Genomic DNA, 23,813 nt, shown 5'->3' with positions numbered 1-23,813 from the left:
GTCCCATCCCACCACTCCGACGTGGTCGGATAATACTGCTCTGTGCCTGCCGGAAGACCAGAGAACTTTGCGAAGGAAAAAGAGAACACTGCCGCTCGGTCTCCTCAGGAGAGGAAAGTTGGCGGGAGGCGAGTCGTCGGATTATATGATTCCCGCGGGTGGGGGGGCTTAAAAGGTATTCTAATTTTATCTATTTATAAAACGATCTGGATCTGAGGATTAAAGGAGGAAGGCTTAATGCCCGAAAGCTGATTTAAGAGCAGGGGTTGTCTTCTTCTCAGCCTCCGTTCAGAGTCAATCTTGGATCAGCTGTGAGCAAATTGCCCGACACATCAAACCTCTGTGTGTTATTCTCTTTTTCCAAATTCTTTCAGGCTGTCTGCCCCACTGGGGAATTCCAAGCAACGCTGATGAATCCCCCTCCCCAAATGTGACAGCACGCGTGTGTGGCCTGGATTTGGGGGGTGCCGGGGCACGCTGCCCGAATTTGCCCTATCGATCCTTCCCGTCACGTCTTCGGTGTGACTAATCTGCACCCTCCCTCTCTCCCCTTGCTCTTTCTAGATAGACTGGCCTCTTGAGAACGTCACCCCCCCCCCACCCCCCACCCCCGTTGCATATATTTGTATTCGGTTTATTGAGCGCTTACGGCGTGCAGAGCACTGTACGAAGCGCTTGGGAGAGTACAACATTGTGTTGACTGCATTGCTTCCGGAGACGACGGGCGTTGCGCCGGCTCGATGGGCGTTTTCGTGAAAGGCTGGAAATACCGTTTGTTCTGTATTTATCCAAATTCCTAATCCGCGGGGCGAGGGACTAAACATCCCAGCTGCTGATCTGGAGGAATATCGAAAGATTAGAGGAATGTTCCGGTGGGCTGTCACTCCGTCTGTCCACGTGCTGAGTGGTCTGGACCGGCCCAGGAGCGTAAGAGTTTGGCCCCCCTCGCTGAGAAAGCAGCTTGGCCTGATGGATAGGGCACGGGCCTGGGAATCAGAAGGACCTGGGTTCTAATCCCAGCTCTGCCGCTTCTCTTCTCTGTGACCTTGGGGAAGTCACTTCACTTCTCTGGGCCTCAGTTGCCTCGTGTGTAAAATGGGGATTAAGACTGTGAGCCCTATGTGGGACCGGGACTGTGTCCAATCTGATTTCCTCGTCTCGACCCCGGCGCTTATAACGGCGTCTGACACATAGTAAGCGCTTAACAGATACCGTTTTTAAAAAAAAATGCCACCGTGAGCCCCCAGGAGCATTTCTGTCTGTGCTGCTCTCCGGAATCTCTTCTGGCTCAGGGTGGGCGGGTGGGACTCATTCGTTGATTCAATCTTCTTTATTGAGCACTTCCTGTGTGCAGAGCACTGTACTAAGCGCTTGGGAAAGTACACGGTGGTGATGTTTGGGTATTGCCACCATCCACTCCCCCCTCCCTCTGGGAGAGACTGGAAGCCTCCGGAAGGACGAGGACTGTGTCTGACCTACTTCTGTTGGGAGTTCCCCAGTGCTTAGCGTGGTGCTTGGCACATAGTCAGTGCTTAACAAATACCACCCGGGCAGCCAGGTCACCTTGGAGCTTGCAGGGCAGGGGTGTAGAAGTGGGTGTGAATGTGCATGGAAAAAAGAATGAGTGCATGTTGGCATTATCCTCAACTCATCTAATAACAATAATAATAATAATAATAATGACGATGGTATTGGTTAAGCACTTACTATGTGCCAAGCACTGTTCTAAGTGCTGGGATAGATACAAGGCGATCAGGTTGTCACACGTGGGGCTCACATTCTCAATCCCCATTTTACAGATGAGTTAACTGAGGCATAGAGAAGTTAATGATGATGATGATGATGATGGCATTTGTTAAGCGCTCACTATGTGCAAAGCACTTTTCTAAGCGCTGGAGAGGATACAAGGCGATCAGGTTGCCCCGTATGGAGGTGACAGTCTTAATCCTCATTCTACAGATGGGGTAAGGGAGGCACAGAGAAGTGAAGTGATTTCCCCAAAGTCACACAGCCGATAAGTGGCGGAGCCGGGATTAGAACCCGCGACCTCCGACTCCCAAACCCGGGCTCGTTCCACTAAACCATGCTGCTTCATCTCTCGTTCAGTCCACACGTTCATTCAGTCGCCAAATCTCGTCGGTCCTACCTTCGCATTTTTTTAAATGGCATTCGTTAAGCACTTACTATGTGTCAGGCACTGTACTGAGCCCCGGGGGTGGATTGAAGATTCTCAGGTTGGACAGTCCATGTCCCACATGGAGCTCACAGTGACTCGCCCAAGGTCACGCAGCGGGAAAGCGGCGGAGCCGGGATTAGGAGCCAGGTCCGACATCACTAAAACAGAGGTCGTGGGTCCTAATCCCGGCTCCGCCGCTTATCAGCTGTGTGACTCTGGGCAAATCCCTTCACTTCTCTGGGCCTCAGTTCCCTCATCTATAAAATGGGGATGAAGACCGTGAGCCCCACGTGGGACAACCTGATGACCTTGTATCTCCCCCAGCGCTTGGGGGAACAGAGCTTGGCCCATAAGAAGCACTTAACAAATGCCATCACTTTTATTATTATTATAGTCCCAATTGCTACCACGGTGATTCAAGCACTTATCCTATCTCGCCTTGACTTACCGTATTCAGCCTCCTCATTGACCTCCCTGCCTCCTGTTTCTCCCCACTTCCAGTCCATGCTTCCCTTGCTGCCTTTCTGAAAAGCCTTTCAGTTCACTTCTCCCCGCTCCTCAGAAACCTCCAGGGGTTGCCCGTCTGCCTCCGTGGCAGACAGAACCTCCTTCCCTTTGACTTTAAATCACTTCATCGGCTTAACCCCCCTCCTATCTTACCTCACCGATTTCCTAGTAGGACCCAGCCTGGGCACCCTGCTCCTCTAACACCAACCGAGTCACCGTACCCCGATCTCACCCATCTCACCGCCGACCCCTTGCTCGTGTCCCGCCCCTGGCCTGAAGCTCCCACCCTCTTCATCTATGACAGGCGGTCGCGTTCCCCATCTTTAAGGCCTTATTAAGATCACATCTCCTCCAAGAGTCCCTCCCCGACTAAGCCGTCTTTTTCCCTACTCCTTCTCCCGTACGTAGCGTCTGTGCACTCGGTTCTTTACCCTTTAAGCACTGATATTCCCAGCCCCACAGTGTCCACGTCCACAATTTATGCAATTATCCTCACGCCCGTCTCTCCCTCTGGACTGTGAGCGCCTTCCGGGCAGGGGACGTGTCCATCAGCTCTGTACTAAGCTCAGTGCTCCGCACACGGTAAGTGCTCACTAAATGCCACTGACGGGTGGACGGCGGCAGCCAGCCCACTCCTCTGGGCCTCCGTGACCTCATCTGTCAAATGGAGATGAAGACCGTGAGCCCCCAGAAAGGACGAGGATGTCCCACCTGATTAGCTTGAATCTACCCCAGCGCTTAGAAAAGTGCTCGACCCTCCGTAAGCACTTAAAAACACCGTCGTCGTCGTCGTCCCATCGTGCCGATCGCGGTGACGGCCCCGCGAGGACAGCGCTGTCCGGGGAACCGGATCCGCTCTGCTCCCACTGGCCATGGGGAACTCGGAGAGCGCTCCAACTGAAAGCCCGAGATCCCTGGACATCAACCCCCTGTTTGAAGGAAAATGTGCCCCGAAGAGACAGATTCGATCTCGGATCTGCCTCTGGCAACTGAGATCAATGTGCAGCCTGATGAAGTTGTGCTCTATAGATTCCTGCAGTCAAGTTCGTCAAACCACCCATTTCTCTTCCTCTAATGATGCGGATTCCAAAGTTCTTCTCTCCGAGTACTTTCATTTTCCCTCGGTCATTACAAGAAGACAGTGACTTAATGAACTGCAAATAGGAGAAGAAAGAGGTATAAATCATCTTTGCATCCTTTTTGTGATATTAGCTGAGCTCTTCTTTCATCATTATCCCGCCTCCGGTGATTTCTCTGGGTAAGATGGCGAAAATTAAATTATAAACTGCATTTCTGGCACTTTAACCCACCAATAAAAACGTAAAATCATTAAGATAAATAATAAAGATAAATTAGTGTCAGCAAAGTGTAATATTATCTCACATCAGGCTAAGAAAGCCCATGCACAGTGTATTCCTGCAGACTCATCCGACGTTCATCAGTTAAAAACCTGTCGGGAGACAGCGGGTCCTGGTGGAAAGAGCCCGGGGCTGGGCCTCGGGAGGCCTGGGTTGCCCCGGAATGCTGGGTGACCTTGGGCGACTCACTTACCGTCCCTGGGCCTCAGTGGAGAGAGTTTTGTCTAGAGGGAAGAGCGTGGAGCTGGGCGTCGGGAGATCGGGTTCGAGTCCCGGCTCTGCCACTGGTCTGCTGTTGGACCTTGGACAAGTCTTTTAGCCTCCCTGGACCTCAGTTTTGGCATCCAGAAAATGGGACTGAGATCCTTTCTGTCTGTCCCTCTTGTGAGTGCGAGTCCCGTGTGGAACAGGATTATTGCGTCCGTTGCGATTATCCGGTAAAGTAATAATGTTGGTATTCGTTAAGCGCTTACTAGGTGCAGAGCACTGTTCTAGGCGCTGGGGGAGATACGGGGTCATCGGGTTGTCCCACGTGAAGCGCACGGTTAATCCCCATTTTACAGCTGAGGTAACTGAGGTACAGAGAAGTGAAGTGACTTGTCCACAGTCACACAGCTGACAAGTGGCAGGGCCGGGATGCGAACCCACGACCTCCGACTCCCAAGCCCGGGCTCTTTCCACCGAGCCATGCTTTATCTACCTTGGTGTCTAGTTCAGCAGTTGGCACATTATTACGATGATTATCTTGTATCCACCTCAGTGGTTAATTATTATTCTTATCATCATGGTACTTGTTAAGCGCAAACTCTGTGCCAAGCACTGTTCTGAGCACTGAGGAAGATTTGAGTTAATCAGGTTGGACCCAGTCCCCGTCCCACGAGGAGCTCACGCTCTTAATCCTCAATTTATAGGTAACTGAGGCCCAGAGAAGGGAAGTGACTTGTCCAGGATCACACGGCAGACAGAACGCGGGTCCTTCCGGCTCCCAAGCCTGTGCTCTACCCGCTAAGCCATGCTGCCTCACCGTTGGCCCGGTGCTTAGCACGTAGTAAGCACGGAATCACTCCCGTAATCACGACCGAAGGAGAGCTCCGAGCAGGTCTTCCCCAGCCCCAGCACAGGCAGGGCAAGGAGAAATTGGGTTAGGTATTCAGAAAATCGGTACAAATAACCACAGAAACCACGCCGCCCGAGCGGGTTAGAGATTCCCCTTTAAATTGAAATCTTCACAGACACGTTGACAGCCGGACCACCGAGAGACTGGATAATGGCTTGAGATAAGCCCCCGAGGCCTCCCCGACCTGGAAGACCCCGGGTGGGGTTGGGCCGTCCCCAACTTCCCGGTCGCTGTGGTCCCCAGCGGCGGAACGGGCGAAAACAAGCGTGGGCTTTGCGATCTTTGCGATCAGGGCCCTTTCTGAGCCGTCATTATTTTCTAGCTAGGAGCCTCTTGCGTCTTTCCTTCCATTTAGCTTTCATTGCTTCCATCAATTACTTAATCCCTGAAAATTTTGTAAAGGTTGAGGACCGTTTCTGTTTCACAACTGGAGGCCCCGTGCGTTCAAGTTAAGGAGGTGCTGTCTGCCCAACTGAACTCAACGCTTTCTGCATTTGCCTGAGGACGACTTGCTCACTTTAGAGTGTTACCTCTACCGAGGTAAAAAGGAAAATGTTCCCATCCTTTTCACGGATGGGATCCAAGAGGTTTGAATGCGTAGTGAATTTTCCGGGATGCCATTTTAAGGGATCGTGAGACTGGGCAGATAAGGTTTGTTATTTGGGAAATGTTGAAGCAGAATAGAGTCTGCTTCCTGTGGCTGTGTCGTGTCTGGGTGACTGTATCTCTGTTGTACGTGGGTATGTAGGTATTTGTGCGTGCATGGGTGTATCCTATATATATATATGTAGTGCAGATGTATATATATATATATATTTTTTTTGATTCTGCATAATTACATTACTTATCTTTGAGAATGAGGCTAGGCTGCCTAGAACAGCCTATCCAGCTGTGTGGTTTGAGCTGAAAAGACTGATTTTTGACCAACTGCCGTGGCCATCTCAGGTCTCACGGCTTCTGATTCACCGGACACCCTACCCACCTACAACTCGGAGCGAAACCCAGCTCCCCGCATGCCTCGATATTTCTGTTGGTCGTATGGTACTTGTTAAGCGCTTACTATGTATCCATCACTGTCTTGAGTGCTAGGGTAGGTAAGAGTCAATTACGTCCAACCCAGTGCCTGTCACCCGTGGGGCTCACATTCTCAAGTAGGAGGGAGAACAGGTATCGAATCCCCATTTTACAGTTGAGGAAACTGAGGCACAGACAGGTTAAGTGATTTGCCCAAGGTCACACATCTAGCAACTGGCAGAGCATTTGGCAGAGCTGAGACTAGAACCCAGGTCCTCTGACTCCCAGGCCCGTGGTCTTTCCACTAGACCGTGCTGCTTCTCCCGTGTCGGACACTCCTCCCTAAGCTCTCCTGGCCATTCTGATTGCGTCTTTTCCTTTGTATTAATGAACGTCGTGGGGACGGAACTGCCCGGGTAACAGAATTTGCCATCGGCACTGAGCCCCGTGGATTTGTATCGTCCGTCGTCGGGCAGGGATTGTCTCTATCTGTTGCCGAATTGTACATTCCAAGCACTCAGTACAGTGCTCTGCAGGTGGTAAGCGCTCAATAGATACGATCGAATGAACGAATCCCCATTTCGCAGATGAGGGGACTGAGGCCCACTGGAGTGAGTTGTCCAAGGCCGTGCCGCGGGCAAACGGCAGAGGCGGGATTGGAACTGAGGTTTTCCGACTCCCAGGCCGGTGTCCTTTCCACGAGGCTGTGCTGCTTTACTGGGTATCTGTTGAGCACTTACTGGACCCAGAGCACTGGGCTCGGTGCTCAGACGGCCATCTCACCTGGGCAAAGGGGAAAAAACTTGTCTCCTCTTGAGGATCGCTTCTCCAGAACAAATCGGCCGCCGGCCCCACGGTTGCAATTCAGCCCAACCATCGGTGGTATTTATTGAGTGCATACAGCATAAAGAGCAGGGCCCAGAGAACGCGAGGGGTGCAAGCCACTAGCACTAGAATCAACTCCTCCGGGCGGGCTCTCGGCACCCAGGTCTCGGGCCTGAGGCTCATCCTGGGCCCCTGTGGGGGGAGACTCCGTCGTCGTCACCGCCCCGCCACGACGACATAGTCGATTCCCCGCAGGAACGGCTCGCCCTGGCGCCGTGGGGATACGGGTGCAAGCTGAGGAGGGGGTCAGCTGGGGACAGAGCTCCGGGCTTTCCTGACGGACCGCTCCCCCAGTCTCCGCCGCCATCCCGAAGCCCGAGCCCCTCTGAGGGTCCCCACCGAAAACTCCGGGGGACGCGTCTCACCCCGGTCTCCGCTCTGTGCCCGGCTGTTTCTCTCCGCGGCAGCACCTCCACGGCGCTCAGATGGCGATCTAATCGTGGTAACAATCGTGCCCTGTCTTTAAGGGCTGACTGTGTGCCAAGCACTGTGCCAGGCGCTGGGTTAGAGAAAAGATAACGACATCAGAATCAATCCCCATCACACACGGGGCTCACATATGCGAGACGGAGATCGGGTCTCACCTGATTAATTTGTGTCTGCCCCAGTGCTCAGAACAGTGCTCGGCACATAACAAATATAATAATAATAATAACTTGCTAGAAATGCCCAGGAAAATGCAACAGGGACAAATATTTAGGGAGGCGGGGTGGTTCAGTGGAAGAGCGCGGGGCCGCGAATGAGGAGACCTGGGTCCTCATCCTGGCTTCGCCACTCACCTCTCGTGTGACCTCGGGCAAATCCCTTAATTTCTCCGTGCCTCAGTTTCCTCATCTGTGTAATGGGGATTCAGGACCCGTTCTCCCCGTCCTGTAGACTGCGAGCTTCACGTGGGACGGACTGCGTCGCGTCACCTCCAGCGCTTATCCCGGCGCTCCACACGGAGTAAGCACTTAAGGAATACCCCAGTGATTATGACCGTTGGTTTTCCGGGACAGGGTTCCCAGGTCCCGGACACCTTCTTCCAGTGGCCTTAGAAGTCAGGAGGTTGAGGGCGTAGTGGGGGCCGGCGGGACTGTAGGAGGAGCCTAGCAAGGGCCTGCAGCTTCGGGGAAGGCGAGGCAGGGCTCCCCTGGAGGGACGGCGTTTTTCATACCGCTCGGCAGCCTGGGCTCCGGGTGGGCTCACCGACACACCTGCACGGTACCCCGCTTCCCAGCGTGCCCCTCGGTGAGTAATTGTAATTCTGTGAATTGAATCGGAGAGCGCCTGTTCCTTAATCAATATTAACGCGCTTCGTGATCTCGGCAGGCCTGACCGTTCCTCCTGCGGGAACCGAGCCTGGTGACGTCCCCTGAGCCACGGGGCCAGAAGGGATTCCAGGCAGCGGGAAGCTGAGGGGATCAGAGACCGCGGCGGGGGGGCGGGGGGCTTCGGGGCAGACCCCATTAGTGGCACTGGGCACCCGAGGTACCAAGTGGCCGCCTGGAAGAGAGGGAAGCATCGTGGCCTAGTGGATCTGGAGACATGGGACCTAGGTTCTAATCCCAGCTCCGCCACTTACCCGCCGGGTGACCCTCGACAAGCCACCTCGCTTCTCCGTGCCTCAGTTCACTGCAAAACGGGGTTTCGATACCTGTCCTGGCCTCTTACCGTGAGCCGCACGTGGGACCCGATGATGTTGTTGCGTCTACCCCAGCGTTTCGTACGCTGCTGGGCACATAGTAAGCGCTTAACAAATACCACGATCCTTATTATTATTATTCCTGGTCTTCCAGGGCCAGGCAAGCACGCCCTGGTGAGGAAAAGGGCAAGTCATCGCATCGTTCCCTTAGGATTTATTGACTGTGTATCATAATAATTCTGGTATTTGTTAAGCGCTCGCTATGTGCCAAGCATTGTTCTGAGCGCTGGGGTACGTGCCAGGTAATCAGCTCATCCCACGTGGGGCTCACAGCCCCATTCCCCATTTTACAGATGAGATAATCGAGGCACAGAGAGGTGAAGTGACTTGCCCAAGGTCAGGCGGCGGACAGGTGGCGGAGCCGGGATTAGAACCCGCGACCTCTGACTCCCAAGTCCGTGCTCTTGCCGCTGGGCCACGCTGCTCCTATCGTGTGCGTGCAGACTGCTGGGGCAGGTGCCAGCTGTTTGCAGAGTGTGTACTGAGTGCCTGCTATGTGTGAAGCATTGTGCCGAGTGCCTACTGGATGCAGAGCGTTGCGCCAAGTGCCTGCTATGTGTAGAGCACTGTGCAGAGCACTGTACTGGACCCATGGGAGATCACAGTAAATATGGATAGCACCAGGAGGAGCACCCGGTGTCACGGAGCTGATCATTTTCGGTAGGACGGGAATGAAAATCGTTTCCTCCAATCTTCGATCCACCGTGCCCGTCGCCCCGAAGACAAGCCGAAGAGTTTCTTCCAGGCCTCCCGCAACCCTGCCACTGTGGCCCCTCTTCCACACCCCCAGACGCTGCAGGGATTTTTACCTTGTCGGGAGACCGTTGGCCAGAGGTGACCCCAAAAATGGTACCCGGGAGTGGGGGAAAGGGGAGGGATCTGAGAGGGACACCATAATAATAATGGCGGTCATTGTTAAACGCTTACTATATGCCAGGAGCTGTGCTAAGCACTGGGGGAGATAGAAGCTAATCACGCTGGCCCCAGGCCCACACCACTTTTGCAGTCCAAGCGACTGTAATTGGACTGTATCACATCAGATTGGATCCCCATTTTGACTGTATCGAATCAAATTGGATCCCCATTTGATAGCAAAGGAAACTGAGGCCCAGAGAAGTAAAGTGACTTGCCCGGCCCGTACAGCGGGCGTATGGCGGAGCCAGGATTAGAACCCAGGCATTCTGAGTCCCAGCCCCGTGCTCTCTCTACCGGGCTGCGCCGGGAGGGACACATCTAGGTTGTGTGCCCCACCCCCTCCCAATTTGCCCGGCGTCATTTCGCCCCACTTGAATAATCTGAGGCTCTGGAGTCGGCGGGGTGAGCGGCCCGGTCACCGTTTTGTTTTTTTGACAACCGAAAACTGTTTTCCGCTTCATTAGCTGCGTCGAAATCATGGCTTGGATTGGGTTGTTGTGGGGCCAAGGTGGCCTAAGTAAATCGCCCCGTCAGCGGTGTCTTCCTCCGAGACGACGGGTGACCAGATCCGTCGGGTTCAGAAGAACCAACCCGGTCATCTTGCGGGCCTTAATAATAATAACTATGCAACTTGTTAAGCGCTATGTGCCAAGAACTGTACCTAGCAGTGGGGTAGATAATAACCGTACTATCTGTTACTGTGTGCCACATACTGTACTAAACACTAGGGTAGATGGAAGATCGTCAGGTACCACACGAGACTCACAGTCCAAGCAGGAGGCAGGAATCCCCATTCCCCGGTAGAGGAAACTGAGGACCAGAGAAGTTTAAGTGGCTTGTCAAGGTCACCCAGCGGGTAAGTGGAAGAAAGCAGGATTGTAACCCAGGCCTGCCGACTCCCAGGCCTGGGCTCTTTCCACCGGGCCCCGCTGCCGCTTCCGTGTGCGGAAGGCTGCGCTAAGTCCTCGGGAGAGAAGTATTACGGAAGTAAAACACCCAGTTCCCGTCCTCGGGGGGCTAATGATCTAACGGGAGAGAGGGAGGAAGGCAGAATTATTGATTTACAGAGAGTGGAAGCAGGAGGAAGTGCAAGGACGCAGCTGGTAGCCGCCAGAGTCCGCGGGCCAGAAATAAACGGTCAAGTCGGATACCCAACCTTGTCTGCCAGCTAAGTCGCCGCTCCTCGGGAGAAACCGGAGCACAGAGAGGCAGTGGGAAGAGACAACGGGTCTGGGAGTCGGGAGACCTGGTTTCTGCCACTGGCCGGCGTGTGACCTCGGACGAGTCGCCTGACCTCTCCGGGTCTCGGGCTCCTCGTCTGTAAAATGGGGATAAAATAGCTGTTCTCCCTCCCCCTTAGACTGTGAGCCCATGTGAGACAGGGACTGTATCCGATCTGATTACCTTCTATCTATCGCAGCGTTTAGGACTTAGCAGGCACATAATAAATCCCATGGTTATCATCTTAGCTCTGCTACGGCCGACCAAGGCTACGCGCGATCACCGGGAGAGGCAGAACGAGCAGTTCTCCCGAGAAAGCCCTCTGTTTGATCCAACCGTACCCAGGCCCAGGCGAGAGACGAGAGAAGGAATGAGAATTTGCTCTTCAGAGGGAGCTCCGCCTTGGGAAGGGAGAGGGAGGCGTTTGTGATTGAGAGCTGAGTCTCGGTGGGTCAAGCCCCGTTAAGTCACACCCTCTGCAGCACCCTCAGCCCCCCAACTCGAAAACCCTGGGTGGGGGCCGGGGTGGGGGGTGTCGGGAGGGAGGGAGCTGCGCACGGTTCACTTAATTTACAGCCCCTGTAAGGAGGATTACAGATAAAGTGTCACTGCGGCAGTGTTAATTGCCCCAGTGCAGACGTACCGTCCGACCTAATACATAACATTGTCAAGCTTTTATTTTTAAATTAAAGTGCAGCAAAGCTTGGCCTAAACTCATGTCTTCTTTTGATTAATACAAATTAATGTTATTTAAATGGGGGATTGTGTGTGTGTACGTGTGTGTGCTTAATTGTTACGACACCAAAAGGCAGATGACAGAAATGAGTTTGCTTCCCGGCCCGAACTTCATCTTCCCCAGGGGAGATGGGCCAAGGGGGAAGCCCGGGGTTACGGCGCCGCCCTGGAGGTGTGACGGGGAGGAGAGGGTGGAGGGCGGCAACTTTTGTGACTCACTGGGAGAAGCAGCGTGGACTGGCGAAAAGAGCAAGGCCCCGGGAGTCGAGACCCGACTTTCAATACCAGTTCTGACACGTGCCTGCTGTGCCACCTCGGGCAAGTCACTTCTCCGTGCCTCAATTTCCTCATCTCTAAAATGGGGATTCAATATTTATTCTCCCTCCTGCGTCAACTTGGAGCCCCATGTGGGACGGTCACCGTGTCCAACCTATCTTCATTCATTCAAACGTATTTACTGAGCTCATACTGGGTGCGAAGCACTTTACTAAGTCCTTGGGTGCTGTGTCTACCTCCACAATCAGCACAGTGCTTGGCACGTAGAGTTTAACAAATACCACAGCTGTTATCATCCAAGCGCTTAGAACAGGGCTGTGCTCACAGTAAGTGCTCAATCAGTACGATTGGATGGATGGATGAATATTATTACTTCCTCGGCGGGCCATTTGTCCACCCGGGATCCGGGGTCACCTCCTGTCCAGCCCGAGGCAAGATTTAGTAACGATAATTGTGCTATTCGTTACGGTCTTGTAACGGGCAACCGTGAATTCTGGCAAGGGCCGCTTGGGAGAATGGGGAGAGAGTGGGTGGAGTAAGGAGGGAAGGAAAGGGAATCGGGGAGCAGGGGGGAGGGAAGAGGAGGGAAGATTCAAGGACGGGTGGGGAGAGGGAGGAGGAAGAGTAGAGTCGGAGGTTGGGGAGAAGAAGTGGAGAAAACAGCATTTCCCAAGCGTGCTAGCGGTTAAACTGAAATATTAATTAAGCACCTTCTGAGTGTAAAGCAGTCAGCCAATCAGTCGGTTGCATTGATTGAGCGCACACTGTGTGCAGAGCACTGTACTGAGTGCTCGGGAGAACACGCTGTAACAGTGTACCAGACACAGTCCATACTGAACTTGTGGAAAAGTGCAGCAGAGGCAAAACCCACGTTTCCCTGCCCTTGAGGCGCTCACGATTTCACAGGGGAGAGAGAGATGTAGAAAAGTATTTTTCCCTGATTAATTAAATGTTATTTTTCAGCGTCCCAGTAAGCACTTCACAGATGACATTTTCAAAACTGGGAAAATACTTCATGTGGGGCCCACTCGAAGCTCTGGGATAGAAACCAGTTCATCAGACGAACCCAGCCCCTTTCCCACAAGGGACTCCCAGTCAAAGAGGGAGGGAGAGCAGGGATCTCATCTCATCCCCAGTTTACCAGAGGAGGAAAGCAAGACTCAGGGAGGTGAAGCAGCTTGCCCGAGGTCACCCGGCACAGGCAGGGGCAGAGCTGACGTTGCCTGTCATAGCGTAGGGATTGTCTCTATTTGTAGCCGAATTGTACTTTCCAAACGCTTAGTACAGTAAGCGCTCAGTAAATACGACCGAACGAATGGATCCCGGGTCTCCTCTTTCCACTAGGCCGCGCCGGCCGGTGCTTTTTTTTTTTAATCGTATTTGTTAAGTGCTTACTATGTGCCAGGCACTGTACTAAGCGCTGTGGTAGATACACGCTAATTGGTGGGACACAGTCCCAGTCCACATGGGGTTCCCTTTCTTAATCCCCGCTTTACGGATGAGTTAACCGAGGCCCAGAGAAGTGAAGTGACTTGGCCAGGGTCCCACAGAACCCAGGTCCTCCTGCCCAGGCCCGTGGTCCATCCACTAGGCCACGCCGCTTCTCGTTCAGCGGTTGCGTCACCGCCGCCGAGGTGTCGGGTGGGCGTCCGGTCCCCGCCGGGGGGACAGACCCGCGAAACTCCTGGCGGAGATGGAGGCCAACCCTTTCCCGCCCCGCCTTGACCTGGGTCGCGTCGCCCGTGTTGGTGGCGTTGCAGGTCGGCGGGACCATGTACAACACGGGGAGACACGTCTCCCTCCGGCTGGACAAGGAGCAGCTGGTGAACATCTCCGGGGGCCCCATGACCTACAGCCACCGCCTGGAGGAGATCCGGCTGCACTTCGGGAGCGAGGACAGCCAGGGGTCCGAGCACCTCCTCAACGGCCAGGCCTTCTCCGGCGAGGTGAGTGACCGGTGCCCCGTGGCACAGCCGCTGATTGTATTTCCTGCCCGCGCCCCGCTAGGTACGTGCAGTCATTCATTCGATCGTATTTATTGAGAGCTTACTGGGCGCGGAGCACTTCGCTAAGCGCTTGGGAGAGTGCAATAGAACAGTAAACGGACACGTTCCCTGCCCACGGCAAGCTTACAGTCTAGAGCGGGTGCACTGTCCTGAGCCTTCAGGGAAAGCGCAGAGCACAGACGCACCACGTTCCCTGTCCCTCGGCGGCTTCTGCTCTAACGGGGGAGGGAGTTACACAAGGATTTACAATGGAGCAACCTGAAACAATAAGAGTTCCACCACAGAGAGCTGTCTTTCATCCCCCACTACGCGAAAAAAGACCAAAGCCGTGCTCCCCGGACCCCGGCAACCCGGTTATCTTTGTCGGTCTCCGGGACGGCCCCCCAGTCCCGGCCCCAGCGTGTTCTGGTGACCGCCCGGGTGGTCCACAGCGACCGCCCTCAGGCCCGGAGCCCCCGTTCACCAGAGAGACGGGAGAGGAGAGTAATCGCCGCAGAATCTGCGCGATCCATCAGGCCGCAGTGATGACTCAATTAATGAGTGGCATTTTCCCTGGCAATGTACACCAACAGTTATCTGAGGAGCGGTGGATTAATTGCCGCCTCGTCGAGGGATGTTATTGTAATTGATGGCAATCATTTGCTGTTTTGTAAAGCTGTTTAGATGTATAACACAGTCAGCAACTGTGTTTTCATCAAATTATTCATGTTTTACACAAGTTCCTCCTGAATGCCCGGTCCCAGGTTTTATGATGAATGAGCGCGGGTGTTGATTCAAATGTCCCAGTCTTTGGAGATGTGCGCGCACATGGCATTACGGCCGGGGAGGGTTCCGGGTGCCCACTGGCCATTTCTCTGGTAAGTGTTCTGCGTGCTGACCGGACGTTCGTTTCCGAGGGGATTCGCGAACCGACTGGACCGAGAGGAGCAGCGTGGCCTAGTGGATAGAGCCCCGGTCGGGGAATCAGAAGGACCTGGGTTCCGCTCCCGGCTCTGCCACTTGCTTGCTGGGTGACCTTGAGCAAGTCACTTAACTTCTCCGAGCCTGAATCCTCAACCGTAAAATGGGGTTACCCGTTCCCCCCCCCTTACTTAGACGTGAGCCCCTGGCGGGACTGGGTCTGATGTAGTGAACTTGTACCTACCCCGGGGCTTAGAATAGCGTCTGATGCATAGTAAGCCCGGAACAAATGTCTTTTAAAAAGAAAAAATGGTATTTGTTGAGCCCTTCCTCCGTGCCAGGCACTGTTCTAAGCGCTGGGGTAGAAACGAGAAAATCAGGTGGGACACAGTCCGTATCCCACGTGGAGCTCACGGTCTTCATCCCCATTTTACAGATGAGGTAAGTGAGGCACAGGGAAGTGAAGTGACTTGCCCAAGGTCACACAGCAAAGTGGCATAGGCAGGACTAGAACCCAGGTCCTTCTGACTCTCAGACGTGTGTTCTTTCCACTAGGCCACACTGCCTCTTCTAAAAAGAAAACAGACTTTATGCTCATCGTGGGCAGGGAACCGGTCTACCAACTCGGTTATCCTGTAGTCTCCCAAGCGCTTAGTCCAGTGCTCTGCGCTCATTAAGTGCTCAGTAAATACCACTGATGGATTAATAATAATAATGATGATAATCATAGTTCTCGTTAAGCACTTACCATGTTAAACGCTGGGGTAGATCCGAGTTAATCAGGTCGGACACAGTCCGCGTCCCACATGGGGCTCACCATTTTGCAGATGAGGGAACGGAGGCCCAGAGAAGTGAACTGACTTTCCCAAGGTCACACGGCAGAGAGGCGGCGGAGTCGGGACTAGAACCCAGATCCTCCTGACTCCCAGGCCCGTACTCTATCCATTAGGCCACGCCGCTTCTCAGTAGGCCGTAGGCAGAGCTGGGCTAGAACTCAGCTCTCCCGAGTCCCAGCCCCGTGCTCTTTCCACTAGACCGTGCTGCTTTTTGATTAGCAGACTCCAATTTCCTTTGAGTTAATTCGCCTCAGGAGAGATATTAGACCAAAATAAACTTCCTGACTCTCAGGGTTATGAAAGTACAACGTCTGGCGAAATAGTGCTGGGAACTCCTTCGCTGAATACGACTGAGGAGCTATCCCCAGAGGACGAGGAGACACTGTGAGCTGTTGGGACTTCTCCGGGGACAGGGGACTGGCCCGAATGACCCTGACCCCCGAGGTGGCCACCCTGAAGAGTCGAACGGTAGAAGCAGCCGATTCGAACCTGATGCTGATGTCGACTAACGTCGCAGCTAGTGCTGTGTTTGAACCCAACATCTCTCCAGCTCTTTCTCCAATCCATCACATGGATTCCTTGAGCCCCTACTCTGGTTTCCTATCCGCCTCCGTATCGGACAAAAACTCCCCGCCACTGGCTTTGAAGCCCTCCGTCACCTCGCCTCCTCCTGCCCCCCCTCGCTTCTCTCCTTCTACAGCCCAGCCCACAGACCTCACTCCTCTGCCGCTGACCTTTTCGCTGTTCCTCCATCTCGCCTGTCTCACGCCCGACCCCCGGCCCCCATCCTTTCCACCGTCCACCCCGCCTCCCGGCCACCGGTCTCCACTTGGACCGCCGGCCTGCGTCGGCGGGCCCCGAGAGGCCGCTGCGTCTCAGCGGGCCGTCTTTCCTCGGAGCCGCCGCTCCCGCGGCCCTGTTCCGCTCCCAGCCCAGCACGGGGTGCCCGGTGGTTGGGCTTCATCGGGTCTTCTCTCCCCCACCGCCGCTCATCTGGGCCCGGAAGCCCGGTTTCAGTTTTACTCCCTCCTCCAAAGCTTCTCCGCCGCCCCTGAGCTCTTTTCAGCCTTGTGCTTTCCTACTGCTTGGCTCGCCCGTTTCGGGGGTGACCCGTCCACGTGGCAGATGTGAGGGAGAGAGGGGCAAGTTGCCAGAAAGTCACTCGGCCTCCCTCAAGCCCTCTGAGGGGCAAGAGCTGCGGAGGGTGGGCACATGAGCCTCTCCCAAGAGAACGGGCCCACGGTCGCTAGTCTCAGCCGGTCTGTCCCGGCTGGCCCCTGGCCTCAGTTTCTTCATCTGTAAAATAGGGATAAGATACCTACTCTCCTTCCCCATCAGAGGCAGTGGGGCTTAGTGGAAAGGACAGAAGACTGGGAGCCGGGAAACCTGGGTTCTAGCCCAGTTTTTCCACGTGGACAAATGGCTTAACCTCGCTCTGGGCTTCAGTTTCCTCATCTACCACATGAGGCTAATGAGATCTACCTCTCCCTCCCAGACCGACAGCACCCTGTGAGGCAGGGTCTGGGTCCAATCTGGTTACACAGAATCCACCTCAGCACTCGCCCCAGAACTTGGCACAGAGTAGTGGCTTTATAAAAATACCGCAAAAGAAAAAAGACCCCCGGCTCAGTCAGGTAAGACTCTGACTCACCGATTCCCTCTTAACAACTGTTTCCGGAAACAGGCTCCTCTTCGGTTCAGAGACACCTGGAGCTCCTGGCTTAGTCACTTCTTTCTAACCTAATTTTCTGGGGAAAGAGCAGAACAGCTTGAGTTTGGGCCCTGTCTCTTTAAAGTGACTGGCGCCAAAAGGTTTAAAACCACACGGTGAAACCGTGTGGCCTAGTGGATAGAGCCCGGGCCTGGGAGTCCGAAGGATCTGGGTTCTAATCCCGGCTCCGCCGCTTGACCTTGGACCGGTCGCTTCATTTCTCCGTGCCTCGTTTACCTCATCTGAAAAGTGGGGACAATGAGCCCTATGTGGGACATAGACTGTGTCCAACTTGATTAGCTTGGATCTATTCCAGCATTTGGTACAGTCCCTGGCACTTAGCAAGCACTTGAGAAATATCTTTTTTTTTAAAAAAAAAAAAAAAGCCCTACCCCTTCAGCCCATCCATTTTCCTTTCTCTTCTTCTCTATGTAAATTAGTTGGTGACTGCCGGAAATTGAAGCCGGAAATTGTGCCCATGGCTGTGCGCAGGGTAGACTGTAAACTCCTTGAGGGCAGGGATAATAATAATCATAATCATTATGGCATTTGTCAAGTGCTTACTTTGTGTCAGGCACTGTAATAATGTTGGTATCTGTTAAGCGCTTACTATGCGCAGAGCACTGTTCTAAGCGCTGGGGTAGATACAGGGTCATCAGGTTGTCCCACGTGAGGCTCACACTCTTCATCCCCATTTTACAGTTGAGGTCACTGAGGCCCAGAGAAGTGAAGCGACTCGCCCACAGTCACACAGCTGCCAAGTGGCAGAGCCGGGATTCGAACCCATGAACTCTGACTCCCAAGCCCGGGCTCTTTCCACTGAGCCACGCTGCTTCTCAAAGCGCTGGGGTGGATACAGGCAAATCGGGTTGGACACGGGGCCTGTGGGGCTCACAGCCTCAATCTCCCTTTTCCAGATGAGGTAACTGAGGCCCAGAGAAGCCAAGTGACTTGTCCAAGGTCACACAGCAGACGGGTGGCAGAGCCGGGATCAGAACTCCTGACCTTCTGACTCCCAGGCCCGTGCTCTATCCACTACCCCATGCTACTGAACTCTCCCAAGCTCCTAATACAATGTTCTGCAGCTATATTCTAGCCTCCTCTAAGCTGAAAAGTCCTTAGCGGGAGGAGGAACAGCGCTTATTAAGGTTTTAAAGTGTGCAGGGCACTGTACTGAGTGCTGGGAGAGGATACAAAGATGGAAAATAGACACAGTTCCTGTCTCTCGTGGGGAGAGAAGGCGGACACATCAGGAGACATTAAAAAACAACACAACTAGTCAAAATAGGCTCAAGCCTCGGGGACATTAGAGGAGTTGGAGAGCGGGTGGGAGCAGGGAGCCTTGTGGAAGGGGAAGACGTGACCGACTCTGTTGTGTTAAACTCCCCTAAGCGCTCAGTACGGTGGTCTGCCCACAGTAAGCGCTCAGAACCGTTGATTGACTGATTATTTTCTTCCCTGAAATAGCAGATTGCACCAACGAGCTTAAACAGTTAGCAGCAACAACCTAAAAACCATCTGGATTGTTACTGCAGGTTCCAAAGAAATTAAGAGACGAACACAGTGATTCATCTGGCCTCTCCCTTCTGTGTGGTATTAAACCGAATTCATCTTTTTAAGTGACTTTAAGATTAAAGCCACAGTTGTGTGATAAAATGATAAGAGAACCCCTGGGGCTAGTGGGGACCTCAGGAAATTCATGGCACAAATTTTCCAACAGTGCGCGCGCCCGGGGTGAGCATAACCCACATAAACAAAGAATGGCCGATTGATCTATGGATTAATTAATAAAGGCTGGATAATAGCATCTTTCTCCACATTAATAATTTTTGCCAAATTTTCCTACAGCTGCCTGGGTACCAGTATTGTGGTTTTATTTTATTTTTTGACACCGTCACGATTTGAAAAGCGGATAGACCCCGAGCCCGGGAGTCGGGAAGCTCGAGTTCGAATGCCGCCTTCACCGCTTTGCCGCTGCGTGACCTTGGCTAAGTCACTTAGTAGCTCTCGGTCTCCGTTTCCCCATCTGTAAAATGGGAGCTGAACTGCCGGTCCTCCCTCCCCCTTAAAACTGTGATCCCGGGTGGTTCGGGGACCGTGTCTGATCTGATGATCTTCCGTCTGCTCCAGCACCGCGCACAGTGCTCGGCACAGGGTCTTCCAAGAGACATCCCCGATTAAGTCCTCTTTTCCCCTAGTCCCCCTTCTGTGAGCTTAGATCGGCACCCTTTAAGCACGCGCGTACGTCGCCGTCATTTATTTCGAGGTCCGCCTCCCGATCTGGACCGTAAGCTCCTTGTGGGCGCGGAACCTAACGACTTTTTATTTTTGGTACCTGTTAAGCACTTATTATGTGCCAGACACAGTACTAAGCTCTGGGGTAGATAGAAGGTAATCAGGTTGGACGCAGTCCACGTCCCCAGTGGAGCTCCCGGTCTTAATCCCCATTTTACAGATAAGGGAACTGAGGCACAGAGAAGTCAAATGACCAGCCCGAGGTCACACAGCAGACAAGTGGCAGAGCCGGGACCAGTCCTTCCGACTTCCGGGCCCGCGCTCCGTCGACTCGGCCAGGCTGCTTCTGTGCTGTACTGGACTCTCCCAAGCGCTCAGTACGACGCTCCGCACACAGGAAGGGTTCAAGAAATACCACTGACTGATGGATGGTCAGCACGCCAAACCGCAATTCCCGTTACTTACCGTCGGCGGGAAAACAGCTGCCCGTGCATGTGCGTCACGCAGCCGCTGATTGGTTCTGCCCTCCCCTCTCCAGGTGCAACTCATCCACTATAACCACGAGTTATACACGAACGTCACAGAGGCCGCAAAAAGTCCCAACGGGTTGGTGGTAGTTTCCATATTTATGAAGGTAAGACCCCGGGCCGAGCCTGGCAGGGAGAGGGCTCGCACCAGCCCCCCAGGGTTCGGGTTACTGTTGGGGCGCACCAGCAGTTTCTCCCCGGGGAGGGCTTGGGCTTTCGTCGGAGCCGGGGAGGGCGGCACGCAGAGCGGATGGAAACTCCGCTCGGCCCAGCTGTCTCTGGACCCCGCCCACGCTAACCGGCAGGACGCAGAGAGGGAAGAAACCATCGGTCGATGGTCTCGACCCCTCTCTTCCCTCGCCCTTCCCCACAGGTGTCAGATTCATCGAACCCGTTCCTCAATCGGATGCTCAACAGAGACACCATCACCAGAATAACATACAAGAGTGAGTTTGCTCCCCTCGGGCTCGATGACCGGCCGTCATCCGTGCCCACGGGCGCCGGTGGGGATGGCCGTCCCGGGGGTGTCCTCGCTGGCCTCCGTTGCTTCCGTACCGCTCGTGTCTCCGTTTCCACGGAGCCCTCGGCGGCCTCCCTCGGCCGCCTCCGGCTCGGTCGGTGCAGACCGCCTTCCGTTCCGGGAGGAGTTTAGGGGTGGCCGATCCTGCCCGGGGGCAAGAGAAGAGGGGTCCCACTTCAGCAGGCCCGAAGTTACAACCCAGTGACCTCCGTTGGGTCATTAGTGATTCACTGCGCGCGTGCCTACTGTGAGCAGAATATTCCATTCATTCGTTTATTCATTCAGTCGTATTTATTGAGCATTTACTGTGTGCGGAGCACCGCTCTAAGCAACTGGGACAGTACGGTATGACAATAAATGGACATGTTCCCCACCGACAGTGAGCTTACAGTCTAGAGCGCCGTACTGAGCACTCGGGAGAGTGTAACAGAGGCGAGAGAACTCCAACAGGGAGACAGATAACATTATTTCCAGGTAGGAGGTAGAAGGGTGGTGTCACTGGAGTTGTAACGATTTGAATGGCAAGATGGGTGAATGCTTAAATCGTGCAGTGCTTGCCCCAGGACTCTCCCAGTTGGCAGGATGAGACCTTTGAGGAGAGTCTCAGAAAGTCTCCCCTTCTCCCTCCGTAGATCCCCACCCACATTTTGGGGGAACCATTCAGTGGACAGCCGTTTGAGGATCCTAGTTCTGTGTTCCAATCCTGGTCCCGCCCCTGGCTGCTGGGTGACCTTGGGCGAGTCACTTAAACTCTCCGCGCTTCGGTTTCCTCCTCTGTTATATGGGAGTGATAATACCAGGCTCTCGTCACCCGTCCCCAGCAGTGCTGTGTGGCTGGCTTGAGAGTGCTTTGGGGAAATAAAAGTGCTCGACCAATCCAAGTTATTCGTGGAGGTGAAATACACTGAGCAGAGAGGGGACTTTTCTCTCCCGGGTTGATGGTCTGTTTCCTAACCTTCCCTATGGAAGCATTTTATCCTTATTCTCTCCTATTTCTCCTGTCCTTGATATCAATGTCTGTCTCCCCCTCTAGACTGAAAGCTTCTTGTGGGCAGGAATCATGTCCACCAACTCTCTTGCCCTATACTCTCCCAAGTGCTCATTATAGTTCCCTGCCTCAAGTGCTCAATACCTGAGAAGATTTGACTCCCCATTTTCGATTTTTAAAAACCTGAAAAGTGAAAAAAAAACCCCAAAACAAGAAAGCTTTCCAGTAGCCTTGCCTTTGCAATTCAGAGGCAGCCAGAAGTCACCCCGGTCTTCGAAGGAGAATTTGCAGCCTCGTGTTTTAGTGACGTGGTGGGAGACTGAACTGAAAGGGTTTTCCTGATTGCACCCTGCAGACGATGCCTACTTACTCCAGGGACTTAATATAGAGGAGCTGTACCCCGAGACCGCTAGCTTTATCACGTACGACGGGTCCATGACGACCCCGCCCTGCTACGAAACAGCCAGTTGGATCATCATGAACAAACCCGTTTACATCACCCGGATGCAGGTGAGCCGAGAGGGTCCCGGGCGGGGGCTCCAAGCCGCGCGCCCCAGAGGGACGCGCCAGAGCTCCGGGGGCGAGGGGGCGGGGATGATGACCATGGCATCTGTTAAGCGCTTACTACGTGCCAGCCACCGTTCTAAGCCCCGGGGTAGATACGGGGTCATCAGGTTGTCCGACGCGGGGCTGCCGGTCTTCATCCCCATTTGACAGATGAGGGACCCGAGGCCCAGAGAGCGAAGTGACTTGCCCAGAGGTCACAGAGCAGACAAGCGGCAGAGCGGCCCGCATCCCCTGACTCCCAAGCCCGCGTCCTTGCCGCTAGGCCTCGCTGCTTCTCCGAGGTCTCCCCCTCGCCCTCGGTTGGCCCCGTGGATTAGGCGTTGGCCCTTCCCGGCCGCCCCAGGGGGCCGGAGGGCAGCGCGGAGGGCAGACCCGCAGCCCCCGGGCACTCCGGGTCTCCCCGCAGATGCACTCGCTGAGGCTCCTCAGCCAGAACCAGCCGAGCCAGATCTTCCTGAGCATGAGTGACAACTTCCGGCCGGGCCAGCCCCTCAACAACCGCTGCATCCGCACCAACATCAACTTCAGCCTGCAGGGCAAAGACTGCCCCAACCACAGACCCCAAAAACTCCAGTACAGAGGTGGGTGGCCGGCCCCGGGCCCCGCCCTCTGCCCTGCCCGGGAAACCCCAGCCGTCGGACACCGGGGAGAGGTGGCGGTCAGCAGGTCAGCCCCTTGTCCCGCCTTTTAAACTAACTGCCTCGTTTCGATCTGTCTCCTCCGTCCAGTAAACGAGTGGCTCCTCAAGTAGCGGGCCCAGGCCAACCACAGCCCCAGCCTCAGCCGAGCGCCACAACCGGAAATCGACATAACCTAGAATGTCCCCTCCACCCTCCCGCCGGCCCCCCCGTACCCCTCCCCGGCCCGGACCGGTCCTCCCGTCCCACGTGGGAAGTTCCAGTCACCGAACGTCGCCCCGAGATCCGTCTTGGAAGACGACCGGTCCCTTAAACGTGGTAAACAATTTTGATACCGTTTTCCTGAACTAATCTCGCGACACAACCAGAGACTCTTCGGCCTTTGTACATAGGAAATTCGCCCCGGGAAGACAGAGAGAGAGAGAGAGAGCTTCCTCCCGCAACAGTATGGACTTGTGTTCTGTGCTCCAAGTACTCCTGGGAGAGAAAGAGAGAGAGAATTGCGGCGGCCGGCCCGGCCAGAGGGAGCAGATTCACTTCTGAGTTACGATCCTTCCGTTTATTGAACAGAAAGACCCCGCTGTCGAGAGGAACGCGTTGCAGACGGTCCGGAAGCAGAATGGTTTCATTCTTTGTCCCATATCTGTAGTAGGGTTTGCCGAGGTCAGAGCTGAACCGTTTTCTGTTTCTTGTTTTCCAAAGGTCATACATTGTGTTTGGTTACTGTTAACGACTCAATAAATGTGTTTAACGAGTTCGCTCCGTTCCCGTCGCTGTGCATCCCGTCCCTTCTGGTGGGGTGGAAGGGGGGCTGGGGCGGGGAGGAGTCGCAACTGAGTCCGATCTGATTAGCCTGTTTCTACCGCCGTGCTTACCATATAGTAAGCGCTTTGGTCCACGTGCGGGAGCATGCGGAACCCCGCCAAGTGCGTCTGTTGGCTCCATCTTTTATTTTGTCTTGGCCTCTCTGCGTTTCCGTAGCGGTGGACGGAGGGTT

General features: G+C 54.3%; 1 protein-coding gene across 2 annotated transcripts in view; it reads left to right on the top strand.

Annotated features, from left to right (window-relative positions):
* The window catches only part of CA10 (carbonic anhydrase 10), a 97,077-nt gene extending 73,489 nt beyond the window's left edge, over positions 1-23,588 (top strand). For both annotated transcript variants that reach the window (XM_029080107.2, XM_029080104.2), the window contains exons 4-9: positions 13,649-13,834; positions 20,115-20,210; positions 20,477-20,549; positions 21,967-22,121; positions 22,585-22,759; positions 22,907-23,588. In XM_029080107.2, coding sequence (XP_028935940.1) covers positions 13,649-13,834; positions 20,115-20,210; positions 20,477-20,549; positions 21,967-22,121; positions 22,585-22,759; positions 22,907-22,929 — 708 coding nt within the window. In that variant the 3' untranslated portion in view covers positions 22,930-23,588. The remainder of the gene's footprint in view (positions 1-13,648; positions 13,835-20,114; positions 20,211-20,476; positions 20,550-21,966; positions 22,122-22,584; positions 22,760-22,906) is intronic.
* Positions 23,589-23,813: the final 225 nt, after the last annotated feature.

Source organism: Ornithorhynchus anatinus, chromosome 15 (assembly GCF_004115215.2).
Source record: "Ornithorhynchus anatinus isolate Pmale09 chromosome 15, mOrnAna1.pri.v4, whole genome shotgun sequence".
Lineage (NCBI taxonomy): Eukaryota > Metazoa > Chordata > Mammalia > Monotremata > Ornithorhynchidae > Ornithorhynchus > Ornithorhynchus anatinus.
Note: the sequence above shows the minus strand (reverse complement) of the source record. Positions and strands in the feature narration are given on the sequence as shown.